This window comes from Triticum urartu, chromosome 5, assembly GCF_003073215.2.
Source record: "Triticum urartu cultivar G1812 chromosome 5, Tu2.1, whole genome shotgun sequence".
Lineage (NCBI taxonomy): Eukaryota > Viridiplantae > Streptophyta > Magnoliopsida > Poales > Poaceae > Triticum > Triticum urartu.
The window spans coordinates 481,324,293-481,345,793 of NC_053026.1; the positions used below are offsets into that span (position 1 = coordinate 481,324,293).

A 21,501-nucleotide genomic window follows, 5' to 3' on the forward strand; every position below is an offset into this window, starting at 1 on the left:
GTTAGAGTAATTGTGATCGTTCTTATAGCCAACACATGGACAAGGCACAAAACCATCTGCCTGCTTGTTTGGCTAAGCTGCAATTAGAAAAGTATGCACGCGCTCAACGAACTGGGGAGAGCATTGGTCATCGTACATCCATTGATGCCTCATCTTCATTACACAACACCAAATAGACCAAATTAATACAAGTTCATACAATATTTATTCTCATAAAGCAAACATATAAATAACTCTCTAGCTAAAGAATTTAAATGCAACAACAAATGCGATCAACATCGCAACTAAGGTAACAATTGATCCAACAACATAATGATACCAAGCCTCACTATCAATGACATATTTTCTAATCTTTCTAATCTTCAAGCACATTTTCTCCATCTTGATCTTGTGATCATCGATGACATCCGCAACATGCAACTCCAATTCCATCTTCTCCCCCTCAATTCTTTTCAATTTTTCTTTTAAATACTCATTTTCTCTTTCAACTAAATTTAACCTCTCGACAATAGGGTCGGTTGGAATTTCCGGTTCACATACCTCCTAGATAAAAATATCTATGTCAACTTGATGGGCATAATTTGTCATAAACACGAAATGCAACAAAATAGTTATAAAGAAAATATACCACATCTGAATCCTAACCCGGACGAAGGCCGACGGGGACGGATATCAAAACCATGGCACTATGAATAACAAACAACATACGGGTAAGATAATTATACAAGTAACTATATATCTAAATCACACAAACGTGATTTTTTATATATAAAAAAATAAGAACAAGAGGCTCACCCCACAAGATGGTGTCGGCGACAGGACGGTGCGGACGATCGATGGTGGTTAGGACGGAGATCGGAAGGCAATAAGTAAACCACACCTACATATGCAAACTAAGAGTTATTTTGAGCTCAAATTGCATATAAATCAAATAAACTACCACATATAATTCCTCCCAAATTACTAAAACCCACAAATTAATGACTATATAAAGCATTGCAAAATCTAATCTAGCAATGAGAGATGAAAGGACAAAGTTGCTTACTTTTGTGATCACTTGAATGGATGGGGGCCTTCAAATCTTCAAAAAATTTGAGCAAAATGTGAGATGAGCTCGAGGTAGAGGGGAAGAACAGAGAGGAGAGGGGAAAGGGGAAAAACAGAGAGAGCTCAATCGCGGGTGGACGAAGAATTGATATAGGACGAACTTTAGCACCGGTTCGTGCCATGAACCAGTACTAATGGTGCTGGAGGAGCCCCAGACTGACAACATCCTGCCACCACTCTCTTTAATACCAGTTCGTGGCACGAACCGGTGCTAAAGGTTCGCCACGAACCGGTATTAATGAGAGCGGCCCAGCTAGCCGTTGGAACCGGCACTAATGATCACATTAGTGTCGGCTCAAATACAAACCGGGACTAATGGGCTGAACATTTGACCCTTTTTCTACTAGTGACATGCACTCACCGTGTGACTCTCATTGGACCTTGGTGAAGTGTATTCTCCATTACATACGCGGCACCACGTCCTTGGGACTCACCCTGACGGCCTCCGCCTCCACCGACCTCGTCGCCTACTCGGACGCCGACTGGGCAGGCTGCCCCGACACCCGACGCTCTATGTCCGGCTATTGCGTCTACCTTGGGCCATCGTTGATCTCTTGGTCATCAAAGTGACAGCCCACGGTCTCCCGCTCCAGCGCCGAGGCAGAGTATCGGGCCGTGGCTAACACCATGGCCGAATGCTCTTGGATCTGTCAGCTGCTCCAGGACTTGCTTTGTGTTGTTCACAAGGCCACTCTTGTCTACTGCGATAACGTCAGCGCGATCTACCTCTTCGTCAACCCGGTGCACCATCGACATACGAAGCATATTGAGTTCGATATTCACTTCGCGCGAGAGCAGGTTGCCCTTGGCCATGTTCGGGTTCTCCATGTTCCGACTATGCAACAGTTTGCTGATGTGATGACTAAGGGATTGCCTACTTCCGTCTTTGAGGAGTTTTGGTCCAGTCTCTGTATCTCTGGTGACGCTTCGACTGCGCGAGGGGAGGGGGGGTGAGTATATATGTGTTGCATGTATTACGTATATTGTAGCCCACCTCCTGGTTGTCTATAGTTCAGGTCGAGGCCTACCTGTATTTATATATACGTGCACCAGCACCCAATCAATACAATGAATATTGTATTGCCAAATCATCTCTCTACAATTAGTTTGGGTGTATGCAGGGATCCCTATGGACCTTGTACTTTTCTGTCTTGGGGTCCTTGTGCATAATTTTCAGGACATCTGTCAACTCCCTAGTTTCTCTAGCAGTCATCATATTTGTTTGTGCAGGTATTCAGATTGTTGAGTAATGATACACACGGTTTATTCAAAAACAAAAAACTCTATTTTATTACCCAAGAAGGCTTCGTGCGCCGCTTTATAAACAAAGCAACCCCCGGATAAAAGCAACACCCAACCGAAAATGGAGGTCTACAGAATACAATAGAGATTCACAGCTAACGAAAAACGACAAAACAAATAAGTATACGACGCATGTTGGGGGAACAGCAAACACGCCCGCCAAGCTCTATATATGCATGCATGTTTGAAGAAAAGAAACCGAGGCTACGTACGTGCCGTGCGCTCACTCTCACGGCAAGCACGTGCCGTGTGAAACTGAGACTGCGTACTTCCAAGTCCCAAGTCTTCATCTCCATAATGGTATTGTGACTTTTGACTTAATGAAGAAAAAACTCCCATCGATCTATCACGGAGATTGCTTCTACTTTGTACTACGAGCGAGTAGCAAAGCACACGGAGGAGAAGGAAAGCTAATTAAGCAGATCCCACGTATAGCCTCACGCCCACACAAAGCAGCGGAGAACAGAAGGGAAAAACAGAGACGCGCTATAGTTGCAACCTTTGGAATTCTGAGCATGAACCACACGGCCGTAGACCGGCAAGGAAAGCTGCCCGGTCTGCTTGCTTTGGGCAAAACTATTCTAAGCCATCAATCAGCTAGCTTTACCACCTGATTAAAGGAGATATATTGGCAGTCTGGGACAGATGCCTTTTGTGACTTAATGGAATATATATTTTCCCATTGTCCACTGTCAACATCCTTTTAGTGCTCACTCCACATGTCATTTTTTCCTCTCTAATGCTTTCACATGCTTTATTAGGCGAGGTACCAAAAATTTGATCGGGACATGAGCAAGGCTAGTCGCAATGTTAATTGCATGCTCAGCTTCCGACTATAAATACACCATTGGAGCCTCGGGACAAAGCCCATGCCTCATTTCAAGCAAGCTTCTCTCATCTCTGTATCCCAGTAACCTAACCCATTCCAAGCCTGAGGCACCACACCTTCTTACGCGTTAAGCAGCTCGACCACCTCAAACAAAGATGAAGATCGGGAAGGCTTCTGAGCTCGTGAAGAAGGCAGCAGCGATGTGCAAGAGCAAGACCGGCGTGCTCGCCGCCAGGCTCCTCATCCCCGCCTCGCTCCAGCGCCGCAGGATGGCCACGGCACCAGTGGTCTCTCACAAGATCGACGCGCTCATTATGGCCGACTGGGAGAGAGTTGACTGCCACAAGGATCTCACTCTCCGCACGGTCGAGAAGAGACTGGTCGTCGTCCATGAGGATGATTTGGCGGCCAATTTCTCTCATCACTTGGCGGTGTTCAACCAAGAGAACGGTCATGGTGGCTGCCATACTGACAGGACACTGCATCCCCTCTTCAACGACGACCACAAGAACTGTCGTTACGCTTACGATGGTGATGTGCCACTTTATTCATGTGATCAAGACGATGATGATGAGCCTTCAGTCATGGATGTGATCAGGAATAACCGAGAAGTTGAGGGGCTGGAGTTCAATATGGAGGAGGAGATTGATCAGGCCGCCGATATGTTCATTAGGAGGTTCCGGCAGCGGTTGAACGAGGGATTTTAGGGTCTTGTTTGCACATGCATGTACCTCGGTCTAGCGAGTTGTCTTCTTTTTAGGTGCCCACAAATTAGAAAATTTTGTAGAAATCAATATGAACAGGTAGGAGTTGAGGCTTGACAAACAATGATCCTCTTTATCATTTATTATTTTAATAATTTTGTCAACATCCAAGATCCCTCGGCCTCGCCTACCACTCCCCAGCTCCCTCTCCCATTACGCCCAACCACCCCGCGCCTTAGAAAACCCACGGTACATATGCATCACTTCTACAAATGGGGGCATTTTCATTGCACCCTTGTGTTTTCTTTAATTCTCTTCGGCCTTCTTTGGTTTGGAGGAATTTCATAGGAATTTTTGTGTTTTCTTTCTCTTTTTCTTTCTCTTCGGCCTCCTTTGGTTTGGAGGAATTTCATAGGAATTTTAGATGATAGGATTTTTATATGATTTTTTTCCTTTAGAGCCCTTTGGTTCATAGGAATAGATTCCTATTCCTACTTAGGATTGATCCTATCCTCCACATTTCATAGGAAAGTAAAAATGGGCCTAGACTTAATGAAAAAATTCTTTTGGTGTCAACCAAATGACATCTCGTTTCCTATTCTTATTCATAGGATTTGAGATACATGCCATCTCATTTCCTACAAAATTCCTATTTCTATAATAATCCTATCCTATGAACCAAAAGAGGCCTTCAAGTCCCTAAAGATTTTACCAAAAAATTTCACAATTTACATAAGTTGCATCTTCTAAGTATGCCGCTGCCATGGCGACTAGTATCTCTAACTCTCAAATAAGAGAGCTAGCCTACTCCCCCGCACGATCCAGAGGATGCTGCTCCGGCTACTGCTGCTTCCTTCCCTCCGGAATACACAAATGTAAATTTCAGGCGACTTGCATTAGAGCATCTTCAACGGGTGCACAAAAATATCGTGCCCTAAAATAATTTTATTATGTCACTATAGCATTTTTAGTACGCCAGACCCAACGTTGCTTTAACAGATGCCAAAAAACACGCGCTCAAAAGAATATGCAGTGTAAATTATGAAGCGCGCGCAATTCGGCGCCTTGAATTTGCAGCTTTTGATAGCGTTTTTCAGCGCGCGTCTAATCATTTTTTGCACGTGCACTATTTTACAGCTTTCACTGGAGCTGTCCGGCGCTCAAAAAACCCAAATTTTAGCGCGCGGTTCTGTTTTTGGGTGCCTGTTAGAGATGCTCTTAGCTGAAGTGGAGTAGGAAAAAAAGGTTGTATGTCCAAAGTAAAAGGAGGCACGTGTGGCGAAGCCGTATATATGTTGCCCTTAGAGCATCTCCAACAAACGCCGAACGCGCTGCGCGTAAAAAATTGCTTTGCCGCGCGCCCATCGTCTGGTTTGGCGCGGCGCAGCGCTGGCTCCAGCAGCCGTGCTAAATGCAGCGCGCGCAACTCGCCGGGACATTGCATATATGACATTTTAAACACAAAATGAAGTTGAAACATTCAAAATGCAATGAACATGACATATAAAATTTCACACAAACAAGTTGATGAAGAAAAGTTCATGCCCACAAGTTCAAAATCATGCCCACAAGTTCATCCAACCAAGTTCAAAATGCAAATCAAGTTCAATACACAAATGGAAGACACATCATTCCTCATCCTCGTCTTCGTCCTCGTCCTCATCTTCGGAAGACGATTCTTCCGCCTCCGAAGATGAATCTTCATCCCTCTCCTCATCGCGCACTGCATCACGTGAAACTCCAACGGTGTTGGCAAGATCTTCAACGGCATCTTCATGGGAATGTGTGCGAGGAGGCACATCGAAAGACATTTCGCCCATGGCGGCCGGAGGTGCACCCATGTCGGCGCGTGCGTCCATGGGGTGCAGTTCGCCGGGGCCGGCGCGCGCGGGGCGTACGAGGCGGAGAAGAGAGAGTGCAGTGCGAGCGCTCGAGTGTGCCCTGCGCGGAAGCGGGCGCCCCAAATACACCGCGCGAGATAGCGAAACCGACCGCACGCCCAACTCCTTATACCGCGCGCGCGATTATTGTGCGCCCGCTGGAGCCACCCGCCAGGTTGCGCGCTCGCTAAACTGGCTAAATTTGCGCCGCGGCACTTGTTTAGCACGCCTGTTGGAGATGCGCCGAACGGCCGCGCGCAAAAAACTGCTTTGCTGCGCACCCATCGCCTGATTTGACGCGACACGCAGCGCTGGCTCCAGCAGCCGCGCTAAAAAGCAGCGCGCGCCGCTCCATCAGCGCGCGCCGCTCCAGCAGCGCGCGCAACTCTCGCACAAACAACATATGCATTCCAGAACAGAAGCAAAAAGATCAAACACAAACAAAAATAAATCAAAATAAATAGTTCAATTTTGTTATTACAACTCAAACAAATAGTTTATCGTTCAATACAAAAAATAGTGCAATAAACACAACAAATAGTTCAACAATACAATATCGAAAGCACAAATCATGATGCTCTTTGTCGTCCATTCCATGCCCATCACTCCTCAATGAGATCCTTCTGAAGATCATTATGCGCTGCGGGACGTCGAATGGCATGATAGGAGGCAACAAAACGGGCCACCCTTTCAGCCCTCCGTCGCACTCGCACGGGGTGTCCCAAGAGCTCATACTGAGAGTAATCTACATCTTGGCCACGCTCATTCTCGATGATCATGTTATGCATGATCACACAAGCGTGCATGATGTACCAAAGCATTTTCTAGTCCCAAAATCTAGCCGGTCCTTTTACAATAGCAAATTGGGCTTGCAAAATCCCAAAAGCTCTCTCCACATCTTTTCTAGCCGCCGCGTGAGCATTATGGAAATCAAGATTTTTTTTACCTTCTTGCTTTTTCAACGGCTTGACAAAGGTATGCCACTTTGGATAGATGCCATCTGCTAGATAATAGCCATAGTTGTATGTACGGCCATTTGCTACAAACTGCACCGGTGGCAACTCACCATTTGCAATCTTATTCATCAGTGGTGACCGGTTGACAACATTGATGTCATTCAAAGATTCAGGCATTCCAAAGAATGCATGCCAAATCCAAGTCTCTTGATCGGCCACTGCTTCAAGGATTATAGTAGAACCCTTTTTTTGACCATGGAATTGCCCATGCCATGTCTTTGGACAATTCTTCCAACTCTAATGCATGCAATCTATTGAGCCAAGCATGCCAGGAAAGCCGCGAGCTTTGTTCATCGCCAATAGCCTTGCGGCGTCTTCAGCATTGGGAGATCTCAAATACTCCTCGCCAAACACTTGCACAATTCCGACTGCGAAGCGCTTGACACACATGATGGCTTGGCTCTCACCCATAGCCAAGTGATCATCAACTAGATCAGCCGGTATACCGTATGCCAACATACGCAAAGCGGCTGTCACCTTCTGAAAAGTGTTATGCCCGAGCTCTCCGGCTGCATTCCTTCTTTGCTGAAAAAAGCGGTCATGGCTCGCTAGTTTCTCTGCAATGCGCCTGAACAACTCGGTGCTCATCCTAAACCGACGACGAAAATACGACTCGGGGTATGTGGGATTCTCCGTAAAATAATGCCTGATCAATCTGTTGTGGGCATCGATCCTATCCCTCCAAATTTCCTGCCGACCCATAACCGAACCACAGTGCTTCGGTTTTTTATTGATATGCATAGCTAGGATCATTGCAAGATCCTCCTCCTCTTCCATATCAAATTCTTTTTCAGAAGAATCATACGACGAACTCATCTACAATGTTCAATACTATGCTATAAAAACTACAATCAACATGCACGAAATTCATGGCTTTTGAGCAATACATACCTTCTAGGCGTTTTGTCGAACACCTTGCGGGCGCCGAGCGGCAGCGAGCGCGCGGGCGCTGTTCGTCGGAGGACGGACGCGCGCGAGGGGCGGCGGGACTAGAGGAGGGGCCGGAGAAGCCGCCGCGGGGCGGGGATAGGTCGGGGAAGCATTCAAAATGGTCGTCGGGTGGCGTGGTCGGCGGCGGCGGCGTGGCTGGATGGGGGGTGAGAGTTGCGAACGAGCACGCGAGAGTCCAGCGCGCGGAAGCGGGCGCAGCAAATAAGTGGCGCGCGATTGAGTTTCGGCCCGCGCGCTGAACTACATATGCCGCGCGCGCTGTTTTTGCGCGCGCGCTGAAGCAACTATATCGATTGCGCGCTCGCTAAAACGGGCAATTTTACGTCGCGGCGCTAGTTTGACGCGGCTGTTGGAGATGCTCTTATATATTTAGGAGCATCCAACAGCACTGCCAGTCTTGCACGGACTTCTATCAATCAACGAACTAATTTATTAATCCTCTAACCACTGAACCCTTTAGATTTCGTGTCTGTGGCCAGAGCCTTCGTGCTCGTGTGTGTTGATTATGGTTGTTACGTTTATTAATTTATTAAAGCCGGACGCCCTAGTGTCTTTAATTTTAAAAAATATTAATCCAGCATCATGCATGTCAGAGCTGGAGGTGTCATGCCGATGCCGGGAGCACCACCTGCCGGAGAATCTGGTAGAGAGCCCGGAGGAATCCCTTGTGTTGCTCTTCCTCAGGCAACCTCAGCATGCTCGCCACCTTATCGAACTTGTCATGTCCAACTGAGGCGTCCCCCGGCGAGGGCACCGGCCCGACCCCCAGGTCCTTGTGGAGCTCCGGCGGCGACAGCGCCCATTGCATCGCCCAGATGGAGAGGGGCCGCATGTAGTGCAGCCCGCGGTAGCCGCCCTCTGCCGTCCAAGCCTCCGGCGTCTGGAACGCGTAGCCGAAGCCGTCCTTGGACCAGCTGGCGTCGTGGGCGCCCTTGGCCGTCCGGAAGCCGGCCTCCAGCATGCCCTCGTGGATCATGGCGGCCGCCACCGCGTAGGTCGTGCCGGGCCATATCTCCTTGGACTGCGTCGACGACATGTCGATGCCGCCGTCCGGCCGCATCCCGTTCACCGCACCGACCGTCCCGCCCTTCACCCGCATGACGTTGTAGTCCAGCACCGTCCCCAGCGCGCTCCGGGCCTTCTCCTCCTCCACCACCGGCTCCAGGCCGCACGCGCGAGCGTACCACTGCCCGGCGAGCTGGTCGGCCATGATGGAGGAGCTCGTCTTGCCGCCGCTGTTGTCGTAGCTGAAGTAGGCGCCGTTCCAGAGCTCCTCGTCGTACACGCGCCTCGCCATGCGGTACCGCGCACGGAAGTAGAGCTCGGCGTCGCCGTCGCCGACGATGCGCGCCATGGCAGCGGCGGCCTGCAGCGCCGCGACCCAGATCCCGCCGGTGTAGGCGCTGACCCCGGGCACGGACCACAGGTCGTAGGTCTGGTCGGGGCGGCCCTCGTTCTCGACCATGCCGTCCCGGTCCCGGTCGAACTGGTCCATGTATGCCATGGCCAGGTACACCGCCGGCCACGCCGCCCTGGCGAAGGCGACGTTGCCCGTGGCGACGACGGCCCGGTAGACCTGCATCACGAACTTGGGGTTGAGGTCCTTCCAGCGCGACGGGTCGTGGAGCATGTAGGCGTTGAGCTCGAACCACGGGTCGTTGAGCCCGACGTCGTGCGGCACCGAGCCGAGGACCTTGCGCGGCACGGTCTTGCCGTCGTTGAGGGTGCGCATGGGACGAGGGTCGTGGAGGAGGACGGCGCGGGCGAAGTCGCGCTGGAGGCTCAGCTCGATCTCCGGAAAGAGGGAGAGCAGCGCGAAGGAGGCGTAGAAGTGCACGTCGTAGGTGTTCCACATGTGGTACTCCATCGACTCCAGGTACAAGAACTGCCCCACGTTCTCCTCGCCGTCGCCGAGCAGCGTCGCCCCGAACGCCGCCGCCGACCGCAGGCGCTCCGTCACGGACGTCATCTCGCCCAGGACGCCGTCCACCACCGGGACCGGGGTGCCACTGCCTTGCAGGTCTGTGCGGCGGAACACGTCGAGGGAGAATGGGTCTTGGGTGCCCGTCCCTGATGAGGCAACGCTCATCCCCTGGGAGGCCGTCCATCTGTGACGACATTTGCCAGAGATTTGTTCTCAGCTCCGTGGTACGATCGAATTCTATTCTGCACGGCATGCAGATCATAATATACTTGCTGATGGTGATGGAGATACCTGTCCATATGGTGCCTCCAGCGATCAGATAGTAGAGTTCGTTGAACAATGCAACCGGATACCATTCGGGCAGCCTTTTGTCCTGCAGAATAGGCGTCTGCCACTCTTGGATTTTCGACTCCCACTCCATGTGTTCTACACTCACACAAGGAAGGAAGGAATATCAAATGAGCATCATCAGAATCAAAACCAATGTCGTTTCGTTTCCCCGGCCCCTGTGTGTCCAACAAAACAATCACCGGGGCTAGCTTACCAAGAAGAGCATCATGAGCCAAGCTCTCTGCAGCAGCATCTCGATCCAAGCCACAGAACTTGGTGTACCTCCTGCTCCAAAAAGCTTGTCAGTTATCACAATGAAAAACAAACAGCTACTACCTCTGTAAAGAAATATAAGATCGTTTAGATCACCTGTGATACGTTTTCCCGTCTGTGAACTTCACCTCGGGGCACGACCACGACAGAGCAAACGACACCACGCGGCTCCCCCCTGCCGGCACCGTCGTGGCCGCAGCGACGGCCGCTCCGATGGATGATCCGGGCTTCGACACCCTCGGCTCTTTGCCGGTGCGGGTTTCGCTGAAGGAACCATGTTGTTTGATCTCCTGCCACATGTCCTTGGCCGTGAAGTCGCTTGACTCCGACGATCCCATCGTGAAGAAAGGGCAGTCCGTGACGCGAACGTCCTCCGTTTCTTGAGACGCAATGGCGAACGTCACCGGCGGGTGCCCATCCGCAGTCCTACATCATTTGGTGCCAGCCATCCCAAGTTTCCTGTTACGCTTGCAGTTCATCTGTATCATTTCAGGTTTTGCAAGACGAAATGTTTAACACACCTGTGATGGAGAAGAACGCCGCGCACACCATCACGCTCTCTGTGCAAGAACAAAAAACAGAATGGCAACAACCAATAATTAAGGTCGTCAGTCAGAGAGATTAGATTGCTGCTGCATGCATGGCATGAAACACAAAGTGTGCGGAAAATCAAAAATAATTTGACGCTCATTACATCATCTTGGAGTTGGTGTGATTTCCAGTCAGCTCTGATCTCCCACCAACTGAATTCTAGAGGATGAACAAATAGATATTAGGTCTTCACTCACTGATAAGGTGTTTTTTTTTCTAATCTTCGTGATAAAATGGCAACGTGTTGGCTTATTGCACTTACAGCCCATGTGAAGAGCAATGTTACATCTGCAGGTGTTCTCCCAGAATTTTGCACCTGCAGCAAGACAAATCAATCATAACTAAGTGCTGAGCTGCAACATGGAAAGTACATGTGGTGTTATTGGATTAAGTTGCTGAAGAAGAAAATGTACCGTAAAAGTGAAAACTGCAACAGGGAAGCTGCTCTCCTTGTAGTTGTGAGGGATGATCGGCGATATCTGACGGCAGGTGATCTTGATTTCAGGGTCAGGCTCACCTACATGGCAATTAGTATACATGGTGTACCACAGAAATCTTCAGTTAGTACATGTATCTATCAGGTAAAGTAAAACGTAAGAGAGCATACAAAATCTTGGAATTTACCATCATAAACTGTCCAAGATCTTGGAAACAAGGCATGATAAGTACAGTTTTTCTCCTTAAGCTTCCAGTCCCAAGATCCAATAGTGGCCTTATCGACTCCCCTGCAAGTATGCACAATGAATGATATCTCTGCTCTATCTGAATGGGCAGAAATAACCTTGTCGAGATCCACAGCTTACTTGAGGGCATCAGCAGTCGGCGCAGACAACACCGTCGAGTAGCTCTTTCCGTTGGGACGCGAGACGAACGCCTAGACAAGTGAGTAGTGGCAATCATTTACAAGTTCTTTACAGTTAAGACTTATTATAAGAGTGACACTAGCAATCATTTACAAGTAGTGCTAGGATGTGTTTTGAGAACAGGCATGTAGCATCTAGAGTCAATCAGATATAGAGAACATGTTTGGGTTAAAAACCGCCATGGCGAGTTTGAAGGTGATAAAAAAGCCTAGACTTTTGCCGGCTTGGATGGCGGTCCAGCAATAGGATAGGTGTTTAGTCATTGTGTCCTATTTTTGCCGGTTGTGGCGACTTTTCTACTTTTTTCGCTTTTGTTTTCGTACTTGAGATGGTACTCGTATTTTGACACTACATTTGATTAAATAAATGGCTGTGTGCATCGCTTGATGCAGAGGTCGGGGGTATTCCTCCTTTTCGGAAAAAAAAGAAGAAAAAAAACCACCATGGCAAGTTTCAAGGTCATAAAAAAGCCTATATGTACCTGATTGGCAGTGAACTTAGCTAATTCAGATTCTGCAAAGAAAAGGCAGAAACTTACCCAAGGCCACCAATGGGTAGGCCACGGTAGCAGTTGTCCATCCATTTCCTGAATGGGTCATATTGTATATCCTTCGCAAAAATGAAGAAATTTTCGTTAAGTTCCATGACAAGGCAGATTAAATTTAGTCAATGGTATATTTATATATGTTCAGCACTCACCCGGCCTTTTCCCATTTGATCGGCATTTACCATCAGTCCCTTGAGAATCAGAGGTATCTGAAAGACCACCAACAAGAATTTGTTTAGTATTAAGTTCACAGAGGAATAACATATGTAGTACCCGTTGCTCAAAGCAAACAACAGTGTTGTTTCATCTGTCGTCAGTTGCTTACTGGCATGGCTGAGCAAGCCATATGCAGCATGTATCATTGCCAAATGCCATCAGGTCTTGCAAAGTGAACAGTATGGGAGAGTTCTCAAAACAGAGTATTGTATTTGATAATTTTGAACCTTTTTTTTTGCATCGCCTTCTTTTGAAACGAATGAGCTAGTCATGTTTAAAATACTCTACCATTTTGATAATTTTGAACCTTTCATATTCTTCAGAATATGCTCAAAACAGAAACCTCGGAGCTATAAAGTATGTTCAAATACGTACGATTGATATCATGTCATTCATGGTCATGCTAAACTGTTCGATCTTCTTGCCTTCATCATCAAATTTCCTCTGCCAGGTTCTTGTCGCTGGTTGTGCACAATTGATGTGCAAGCGTGCCTAAAGTGGAAAAAAATACAGAACCCATTAGTGCCAGTTTAGTTTGCTGATAAAGGCACAGACAGTACGGACAGAAGCATTTCTAGAAAAAAGCCTTGATCCAAAAAAGCTTGCCCTCACCTTTGTTTGCTCTAAACCTGCACTTCCCATCTTGGTTACAGTACAGACACCGTTTGGGTTGAAGCAGATCAGCTATTTGGATGTGTAGGCAACAGACATATGCATGGTTAGAACTTATAAGGAGAGAGCCACAAACAGTTCTTGGAAAAAGGAGCTGAGTCGCGATCGAGTATAACGATCTCCACTTATAAGACAGAAAAGAAAATGAAAACGAAGCGCTGGCGACGCAACGCAAAAATCTATGGGTTGGACGGACCCCATGTTTCCTGGAAAAATTCCATTTTCCTTGCTACTCCTTTTGTCTCCATCATCCGCATTATTGCTGTCCCTCTCTTTACCCTAAATAAGCTTTTCTAGGGACATCACATGTTTGTTTAATGTGACATGTTTATTGGAACATCATTATGGAACAGATGATGACCACTGTATCCACCCCTTGTGCAAATCATCAATGCAAGTTTCATAGCCCTTTATTTCAGAAAGAAAAACGAATAAAGATGTGGAAAAACACAGTCATTGCTAGATTCAGTTGCAGAAATATCCCGGCACTAAAACTCATGTCTTCCTGCATCCAACTTTCAAGCGCCAATGCAAGAAACCATACAGAGGTAGAGGACTAACCAAGGGAGAAGGCCAGCAGTACCTGGATCTGAATGCTTCCACTCTACCACACCAGCTGCATCTGCATTGCTTGCTTGGCTCCTTCAGGAGATCCTCGGCTTGTCCTTATAGGACTCAGTTACTCAACGCAATGCCCAACACGAGGTCTTATTGTCCTACAAAACAACAAATTTATTTTTTATCCTTGTGCATCAGGATGGTTGAACTGTCCTTTTTGCCCCCTTTTGTTAATGATAAGAAGTCACATGGGCACAGATTAGTGCCAAGGACACATTGAGGCTGCCAATCAAAAACCTCGCAGTCAATTGTTATTTGTTGGGTAGCCTTTTATTGTCTTAGCCATATGAGTATAAAGGAGTTGGATCCTTGTATGGTAGCAATATGTAAAGTGGATGCTCGAAAGCAAACGGATAGCTAGCAGGACAAAGACGTTATGTTAGCTTTGCCAATGGGACTGTTGACCAACCGCCAAGCCTCGCCGACCCAGTCCGTTCTGGACCGGGTCCTAGTTTCCCCGGAATGGGACCTCCGCTGCTCCCTTGCCTCCCTCCGTGCTATCACTAGGATTGGCTCCGACCACGTCCCCCTTCTTCTCTCCTCTGCCGATGAGCGCCCCCCGATACCCCCACGATTCCGGTTTGAGACTTTCTGGCTGTCCCAGACCGGCTTCGTGGAGGCGGTCCGTGCTCGGTGGGTTAAGGCTCGCGTCCACCCGCACCCTCGTCCCCCATCGGCCATTGATTCCTGGCAATTCTGTGCCAAGCGGGGCCGACAATTTATGAAGGGTTGGGGTGCCAATCTGGGACGTGACCTGCGCGAGCGCAAGAAGACCTTGCTGTCCGCTATCCAGGCCCTTGACCTGCGCGCTGATACGGTTGGCCTCTCGCCTGAGGATTGGCTCTCTAGGTACGACTTGGAAGAGCAGCTCGCGGTCATTTACACCGACGAGGAGGCCTACTGGCGCCTTCGCGGGTCCCAGAAATGGGTCCTGAAAGGTGACGCGAACACGGCCTACTTCCAGGCCATCCCGAATGGTCGACGTAGACGCAATACCATTCCCCTTCTCTGGGATGGCGAGTTGCTGCTTCAGAGCCCCCGTGACATCAGGGCTCATGTCGATGGATTCTATAGCACCCCTTTTCCCCCCCCCCCCCCTCGAGGAGGCTTATCTTTGGCCCCCGACTGCTGGTCCGGACGCCAGCTTGTCTCCGCTGAGGAAAACGCGGCCCTTACGGCCCCCTTCTCCGAGGACGAGATTTGGGATGCCATCCGCGGCATGAACCCTACCTCGGCCCCGGGTCCAGATGGCCTACCGGTGAAATTCTTCCAGTTTTTCTGGAATGTGATCAAACCGGAGATCATGGCCATCTTCGAAGAGTTTTATGTTGGGTCTATCGACCTCGGACGCCTCAACTATGGGATCATCTCGCTCATCCCAAAGGTCCCGGGAGCCTCGGACATCCGTCAGTTTCGTCCAATCACGGTCATCAACGTGATTTTTCGGATTCTGGCTAAAGGGTACGCCAATAGGGTGACCCTCCTCGCTGACCTGATTACCCACCCCAACCAGTCCGCCTTCATTCAAGGGTGATACATTCTGGATGGGGTGCTAGTCCTTCACGAAGTCCTCCATGAGGTGCGCGCTAAACACCTTAAGGCGGTCTTCTTGAAGATTGATTTCCATAAGGCCTACGACACGGTCTGTTGGCCCTTCCTTCGGGAAGTATTGCTTCGTAAGGGCTTTGACGACCGTTGGATCTCCAGGGTTATGCAGTTGGTATCTTGCGGTCGCACTGCCGTGAACATCAATGGGGAGATCGGGCCTTACTTCCCCACTTCCTGTGGGGTAAGGCAAGGTGATCCCTTCTCCCCATTCTTGTTCAATATGGTGGTGGACGCACTTGCCGCCATTCTAGATAAGGCTAAGGCTGCTGGCCACATTCAGGGAATCACTCCCCACCTGGCTGGCGGCTCCGGGATCTCCCTCCTCCAGTATGCCGACGACACCATTATCATGGTCACAGGCTCGGAGTCAGATATCGCCAACCTTAAGTTCCTCCTCCTATGCTTCCAACAAATGTCTGGCCTTAAGATTAACTTCGACAAGAGTGATGTGATGGTGATGGGCTACTCTCCGACCGAGTCGCTTGCCATTGCCAACCGTCTTAACTGCCGCCTCGGTGCCTTTCCCACAACCTACCTGGGAATGCCCATTAGCGACTCTCGGCTTACCGTCGCGGACCTGCGCCCGACCGTGACCAAGCTGTAGACGTGCATAGAACCTTGGTAGGGTAGATGGTTGTCAAAGGCGGCTCGGACCATTCTCATTAACTCATCCCTCTCCAGCCTCCTCCTGTTCCTCATGAGCTTTCACAGCCTCCACGAGACCCTGCACCATGAGATTTGCCAAAATTCAGTCCCGCTTCTACTGGGTCGGTGATCATAATAAACAGAAATACCACATGGTGAGCTGGCCTGACATCTGCAAGCCTAGGGATCAAGGAGGCCTCGGGATCATGTGCTCCAAACGCATGAATATCGCCCTCCTTTCCCATTGGCTCTGGCGGATTTCGCAGGGCCAGGGGGGTCTCTGGCTTGACATCATTCGGAACAAATATTTGAGAGGCCAACCCCTCGCATTCTTTCAGAGATCTGGTGGCTCTCAGTTCTGGCAGTCGATCATCCAGCTGCTCCCGGTCCTTCGCATCGGGACTTCCATCTCGGTGGGCTCCGGATCGGCGACTTTGTTCTGGTTTGACAGATGGGCTGGAGATTCCCCCCTCGTTGCGCGCTTCCCCGACCTCTTCTCCATCGCGGTTGAGCCCCTGATCTCGGTTGAGAGGGCCCTTATTGACCTAGGGCACCTTGCCTTTCGGAGGCCCTTTGGCCCCCCGGAATCCGTCGCCTAGCGTGCGTTGCTGGACTACGTGGCTCTCCACGAACCGGTGGTGGATACTGACCTTGACCGGGTGAGATGGCGCCTCGAACCTTCGGGACAATTCTCCACCAAGTCTCTATACCAGGCCATCGCTCCCTCCTCCGCCCCTCCCCCCCTTGTGATGGTGTGGTCCATCCGCCTGCCCCTGAAAATCCGGATCTTCATGTGGCAGTGGATTCACGGCCGACTCCCGTCTGGTGTTGAGGTCCGCAAGCGCAATGGCCCAGGATCCGGCATCTGCCCCCTCTGCGGCGTTCCCGAGGACTCGAATCACATATTCTTCTCTTGCGTCTCCGCGCGATTCGTATGGAGTTGTTTCCGTGACGTGGTGGGCGGAAATTGGTGTCACACCAACTTCCCCGACTTATTTGACGAGCTCTAGTCCTCCCTCTTGTCTTCTCGCCACATTAGGTGGCTTGAGATCGGTGTCCTCGCTTGGACCCTCTGGACGATCCGCAATAAGCTTGTGATCCAGCGCGTTCCTCTTCGATGAGCTACTGACGCTATCTTCAAACTGTCTGATTTCTTGCAGATTTGGCGGCCGCTTAGCCGCCCCCAGGACCGCGACGCCATCTCAGCCTTCATCGCCGACCTTCGCTCGATGGCTGTCCGCCTGTCTCCGCCGCCCCCGCCGGAACCTGACTAGTCGGTTGTTGGGCGCCCCCGCCCTTCTCGTTTTGTTTCTTTTTTTGGGCTTGTTGAGCTGTGCCCTCAGCAGAACCTTCTTCGTGTTTGTGAGACTTGGGTGCGTGTGACCTAGTCCTTGTATGTGTGCTCTGTGGCGGTTTGCTTTATTTATAAAGCGGGGCGAAAGCCTTTTTCGATAAATTAATTGCTTCGCCAATCCCCCCCCCCCCCCTCCTTTTTGCAGGTGAGCCTCTACAAAAGCATGCAGGTTTGTTACATGAAGTCTTCAAGATATAAATCCGATGCAGAAAGCAACCTCTAGCTCCAAAATGTAATGTATTCGTGATGTTGTCAGCTAACCAAGAAGCTCGTCCTTTTAAAACAAAACAATGAGGCTAGAGATGCTGTTTTGCAAGTTGAGTTGGGGTAACGCCTTGGTAGCTGCGTACGTTTGCATCTCAACATCTTGCCCATGTGCTCATTGACATTGAAAACATTGTAGTACAACGAAAAACTTGTATATGCATAAATAATGTAACATCTTCGGGGACCTCAACCTGCTGAAGATTGCAGATCTACTTTGTTTGGCTCCACCTGCATAGTTATTGCTAAATATTTGCAATGTCCCAGATTCTGTCTTGCATTCTTACTGAGGGGGTGAGCTGATCTGCTCCTCTTCCAAAAGGATCTTAAAATTGGAGCAATGAAGCCCTAACTGGTGAAATCCTTGGACACAATGGAGTACCCTCTCGGTTCTTTTGGCAAGCGATGAACGACCAACAAAAATACCACATGATGAAGTGGGCAGACATCAGCTTGCCAAAGGACCTGGGGGGCTAGGCATCCTTGCTTCCCGTCGCATGAGTATAGCACTCATGCTTAGGTGGGTATGGCGGATCATTTGAGGGGAGGGGGGCCTTTTGGCTACAGCTTATAGAGGCAAAATATTTTCGGGGCTTGCCACTCCTTGCGTGCTCACGCTTGGGGGGTTCCAGTTTTGAAAGTCCATCCAGAAGATCAAACATGAGATCCACCTGGGGCTTTCATTCTTTGTTGTCAATGGCAAGGGAGTGATGTTTTGGCTTGATTCTTGGGTGGGTGGAGCCCCATTATGTATGAGGTTTCCAAACCTGATTGCCATTTGTGTTGACCCGCTGCTATTGGTCTCCAAGGCGGACCAAAATGGTCACTGGAACATCTTGTTTCATCGCTCTTTTGGGCCAGCGGAGGTGTTAGAGTGGGCTAATATGCGGGCGGCCCGACCTCCGGTGCTTGCGGATTATCCGGACACCACTTCTTGCAACCTCTCTCCCTCGGGATATTTCTCTATCGCCACGGCATATCACGCTTTATGTCGTAGGCCCTGTTATTGGGTGGATCGGGTCCCTCTGGAAGGCGCCCCTGCCCCTGAAGATCAAAAAATTTGTGTGGCAATTGTCGAGAGATCGTCTCCCATCGGGGAGGGAGGTGCTCAAGCGGAATGGCACAGGTAATGGGTTATGTCCCTTGTGGTGTGCCTGAGATGGGCACCCACATCCTCTTCTCTTGCACTGTGGCCCGGGCGCTGTGGAGTTTTACACGGGAGGCCCTCAGGCCTAATTGGGAGGCTATGGACTTCGCTGGATTCCTTCAGGCAGAGTGGTCCAGACCGGTAGGAAGAGACGGATCTTCTGGCTAGTTTTTGCACCATTAGCTTGGACGCTTTCGACGACGCGGAATAAGATGGTTATGGAGCGGGTGTTCCTTAGGCAGGCCTCTGACTCCTTCGAATTTTGTGCGTTCTTTCAGCAATGGCACCCGTTGGCTAGGTAGCGGGACTATGACTGTCTGGGGCAGATGTTGAATGTGCTTCATGTCACCGCTCGACGCCTCTCCTCGTTGCGGGCCCCTACTTAATGTGGCCACTTGGTGGTGTTTTTTCTCATTCTCATGTTTTCTTTGGTTGTGCTTGTGTTGTTGCCCCAGCAGACTCTTGTCTTGATTGTGTTGTACATATGGTGATTGCTTTATTTATAAGGCGGGACGAAAGCCTATTTATAAAGCAGGGTGAGCTCAGCGCAGCAGATGGACACCACAAAGTACTGGAGCATCGTCGACATGATGCGCTACCTCATCCACAGGCCAAATTTGGTGTTTTGACCCTTTGCCCGAAGTTTAGCAGGATTTGACCCTTGTCTCAAAACACTTCTGGATCTGAACTTTTTTTTCTATCGCCGTAGTCCTTGACGGTAGGGTAACACAGCCTACCACCATAATCCTTGGCGGTAGGGTAACACAGCTTACCACCATAATCCTTGGCGGTAGGACTTAACTGTATCGTCACGGCCGTTTAAACGTGTAAAATACCCTACCGCCACAACCTTTGACAGTAGGCTGTGTAACCCTACCATCATGCTTCTTGGCGGTAGGCCTATTCATTGTTGCAGTATGCATGCGAGCACTGCTCTGTCTCTGCGCCATACTTGGCCTATTTTTGCGTGAGGAATGGCCAAACCATACCATATTCTAATCTAGACCACACACATGCATCTAGTACTCCATGCCTTTGTCATTTTTCACGTCGAACTGATCGTGACGGCACAGTTAACTATACCACCACTAATTTTGACGATAGACTGTATAACCCTACCGTCAAAAACTACGACGGTAGAAAAAAGGGTCATATCTTGAATTTTCTTTTGAACCGGGGTCAAATCCTGCTAAACTTCGGGCAAAGAATCAGAAACACCAAATTCGGCCTCATCCACACCAAGCCGGATCTCTTCTTGTCCGTCGGCTACATGTCAAGGTTCATGCAAGAGCCAACAACGAGCACATGGCGGTAGTGAAGCATATCCTGCGCTGCGTCTTGGAACTTTGCACTAGGGAGTGCACTACTCCAATGGCCACCATGGTGAGCCTCTGGTCGGCTACAGTGACAGTGATCTGGGAGGCGACGTTGACAGCAGGAGAAGCACCACAGGAGCCATGTTCTTCCTCGGCAACAACTTGGTCAGCTAGCAATCACATAAACGGAGTGGTGGCCTCTCGTCTTGTGAATCTGAGTACGTGTCTGTAACCACGGCGGCGTGCCAAGGAATTTGGCTCACACGGCTACTCAGGGAAATTAAAGATGAAGAACAAAATGCAGGGGTGCTCCAAGTCTACAACAAATCTGCCATATCCCTGAGTAAGAACCCTGTTTTCCATGACCTAACCAAATACATTGAGGTTCGCTATCATTTTATTCGGGAGTGCGTGGAGAACGGGAAGATCCAGATCAGGTTCATCAGATCGAAGGAGCAGCTCGCCGACATGCTCACCAAGGTGCTTGGGCGTTTCAAACTTCGGGAACAACAAGTAAAGATCAGGATGATCGAGATCAACAGGGCGCACAAGGTTAAGGGAGTAAATGATGACTTAAACTTGTACTACCCCGTCCCGTTGCCATGGCAGAGCATTTTCACTGGCATGGCAGCCAATTTCCTATGCCCCGGCAGCTTCTTCTTTGGCTCAATAACGGTTGTTGTTTTTTTCAGCTAAGTAGAGTCTAATAAGGATTAAACAAATATATTTTTTGCTGAGTTGGATGAAAAGATGATGAGAGAAGAGGAAGGCATGCTGTAGCATGTGCTCCAAGAAACATTGTCAGAGTGTAAGGTGGATCATGCATTAATAAAATAGTTTTTCTTACCAACTAGGTATTAGGGCATGGTTAATAATATAGCCAGCAATCGGCTATAAGCAGTTGTCATGTCATCTAGAGCCAACTTAATAGCCGGCATGTACAATAATATTTTTTAAATATGTACTGCTTTATTAATGGTTGACCCACCTTACAATCTCACAAAGTGTCTTGGGGCTCATGCTATAGCCGGCTTTTATTCTATACCCCACTTTCATTCTCTCTTCTTCAACTAAGCAAATATATAATATTTAAATCATTATAGCCTGCTTATGTCACATTATTATACTTGCTATATGTGACATGGCAACTCCATATAGCCGGTAGTTGACTATATGCAACCAAGATATGATCAACAACCAAACAATTAACTTACTTCGTCTCCAACATATGACCAAGATATGCAACCAAACAATCCACTCATTTGATAAGTACACACATACTCCGTCCCATAATATAATAGCGACGGAGGGAGTACATTACAAGTCGTTCCATTGCGGTCCTGA

General features: G+C 49.2%; 1 protein-coding gene and 1 pseudogene across 1 annotated transcript; one reads left to right on the plus strand and one right to left on the minus strand.

The window, feature by feature from the left end:
- The first annotated feature begins 3,288 nt into the window (after positions 1-3,288).
- LOC125556379 lies at positions 3,289-3,993 on the plus strand. The gene has a single exon (XM_048719128.1). It carries the CDS (start codon positions 3,394-3,396, stop codon positions 3,943-3,945), a length of 552 nt encoding a protein of 183 aa, XP_048575085.1. The 5' UTR covers positions 3,289-3,393; the 3' UTR covers positions 3,946-3,993.
- Positions 3,994-8,203: 4,210 nt separating this feature from the next.
- Positions 8,204-12,991, minus strand: LOC125509995 (annotated as a pseudogene).
- Positions 12,992-21,501: the final 8,510 nt, after the last annotated feature.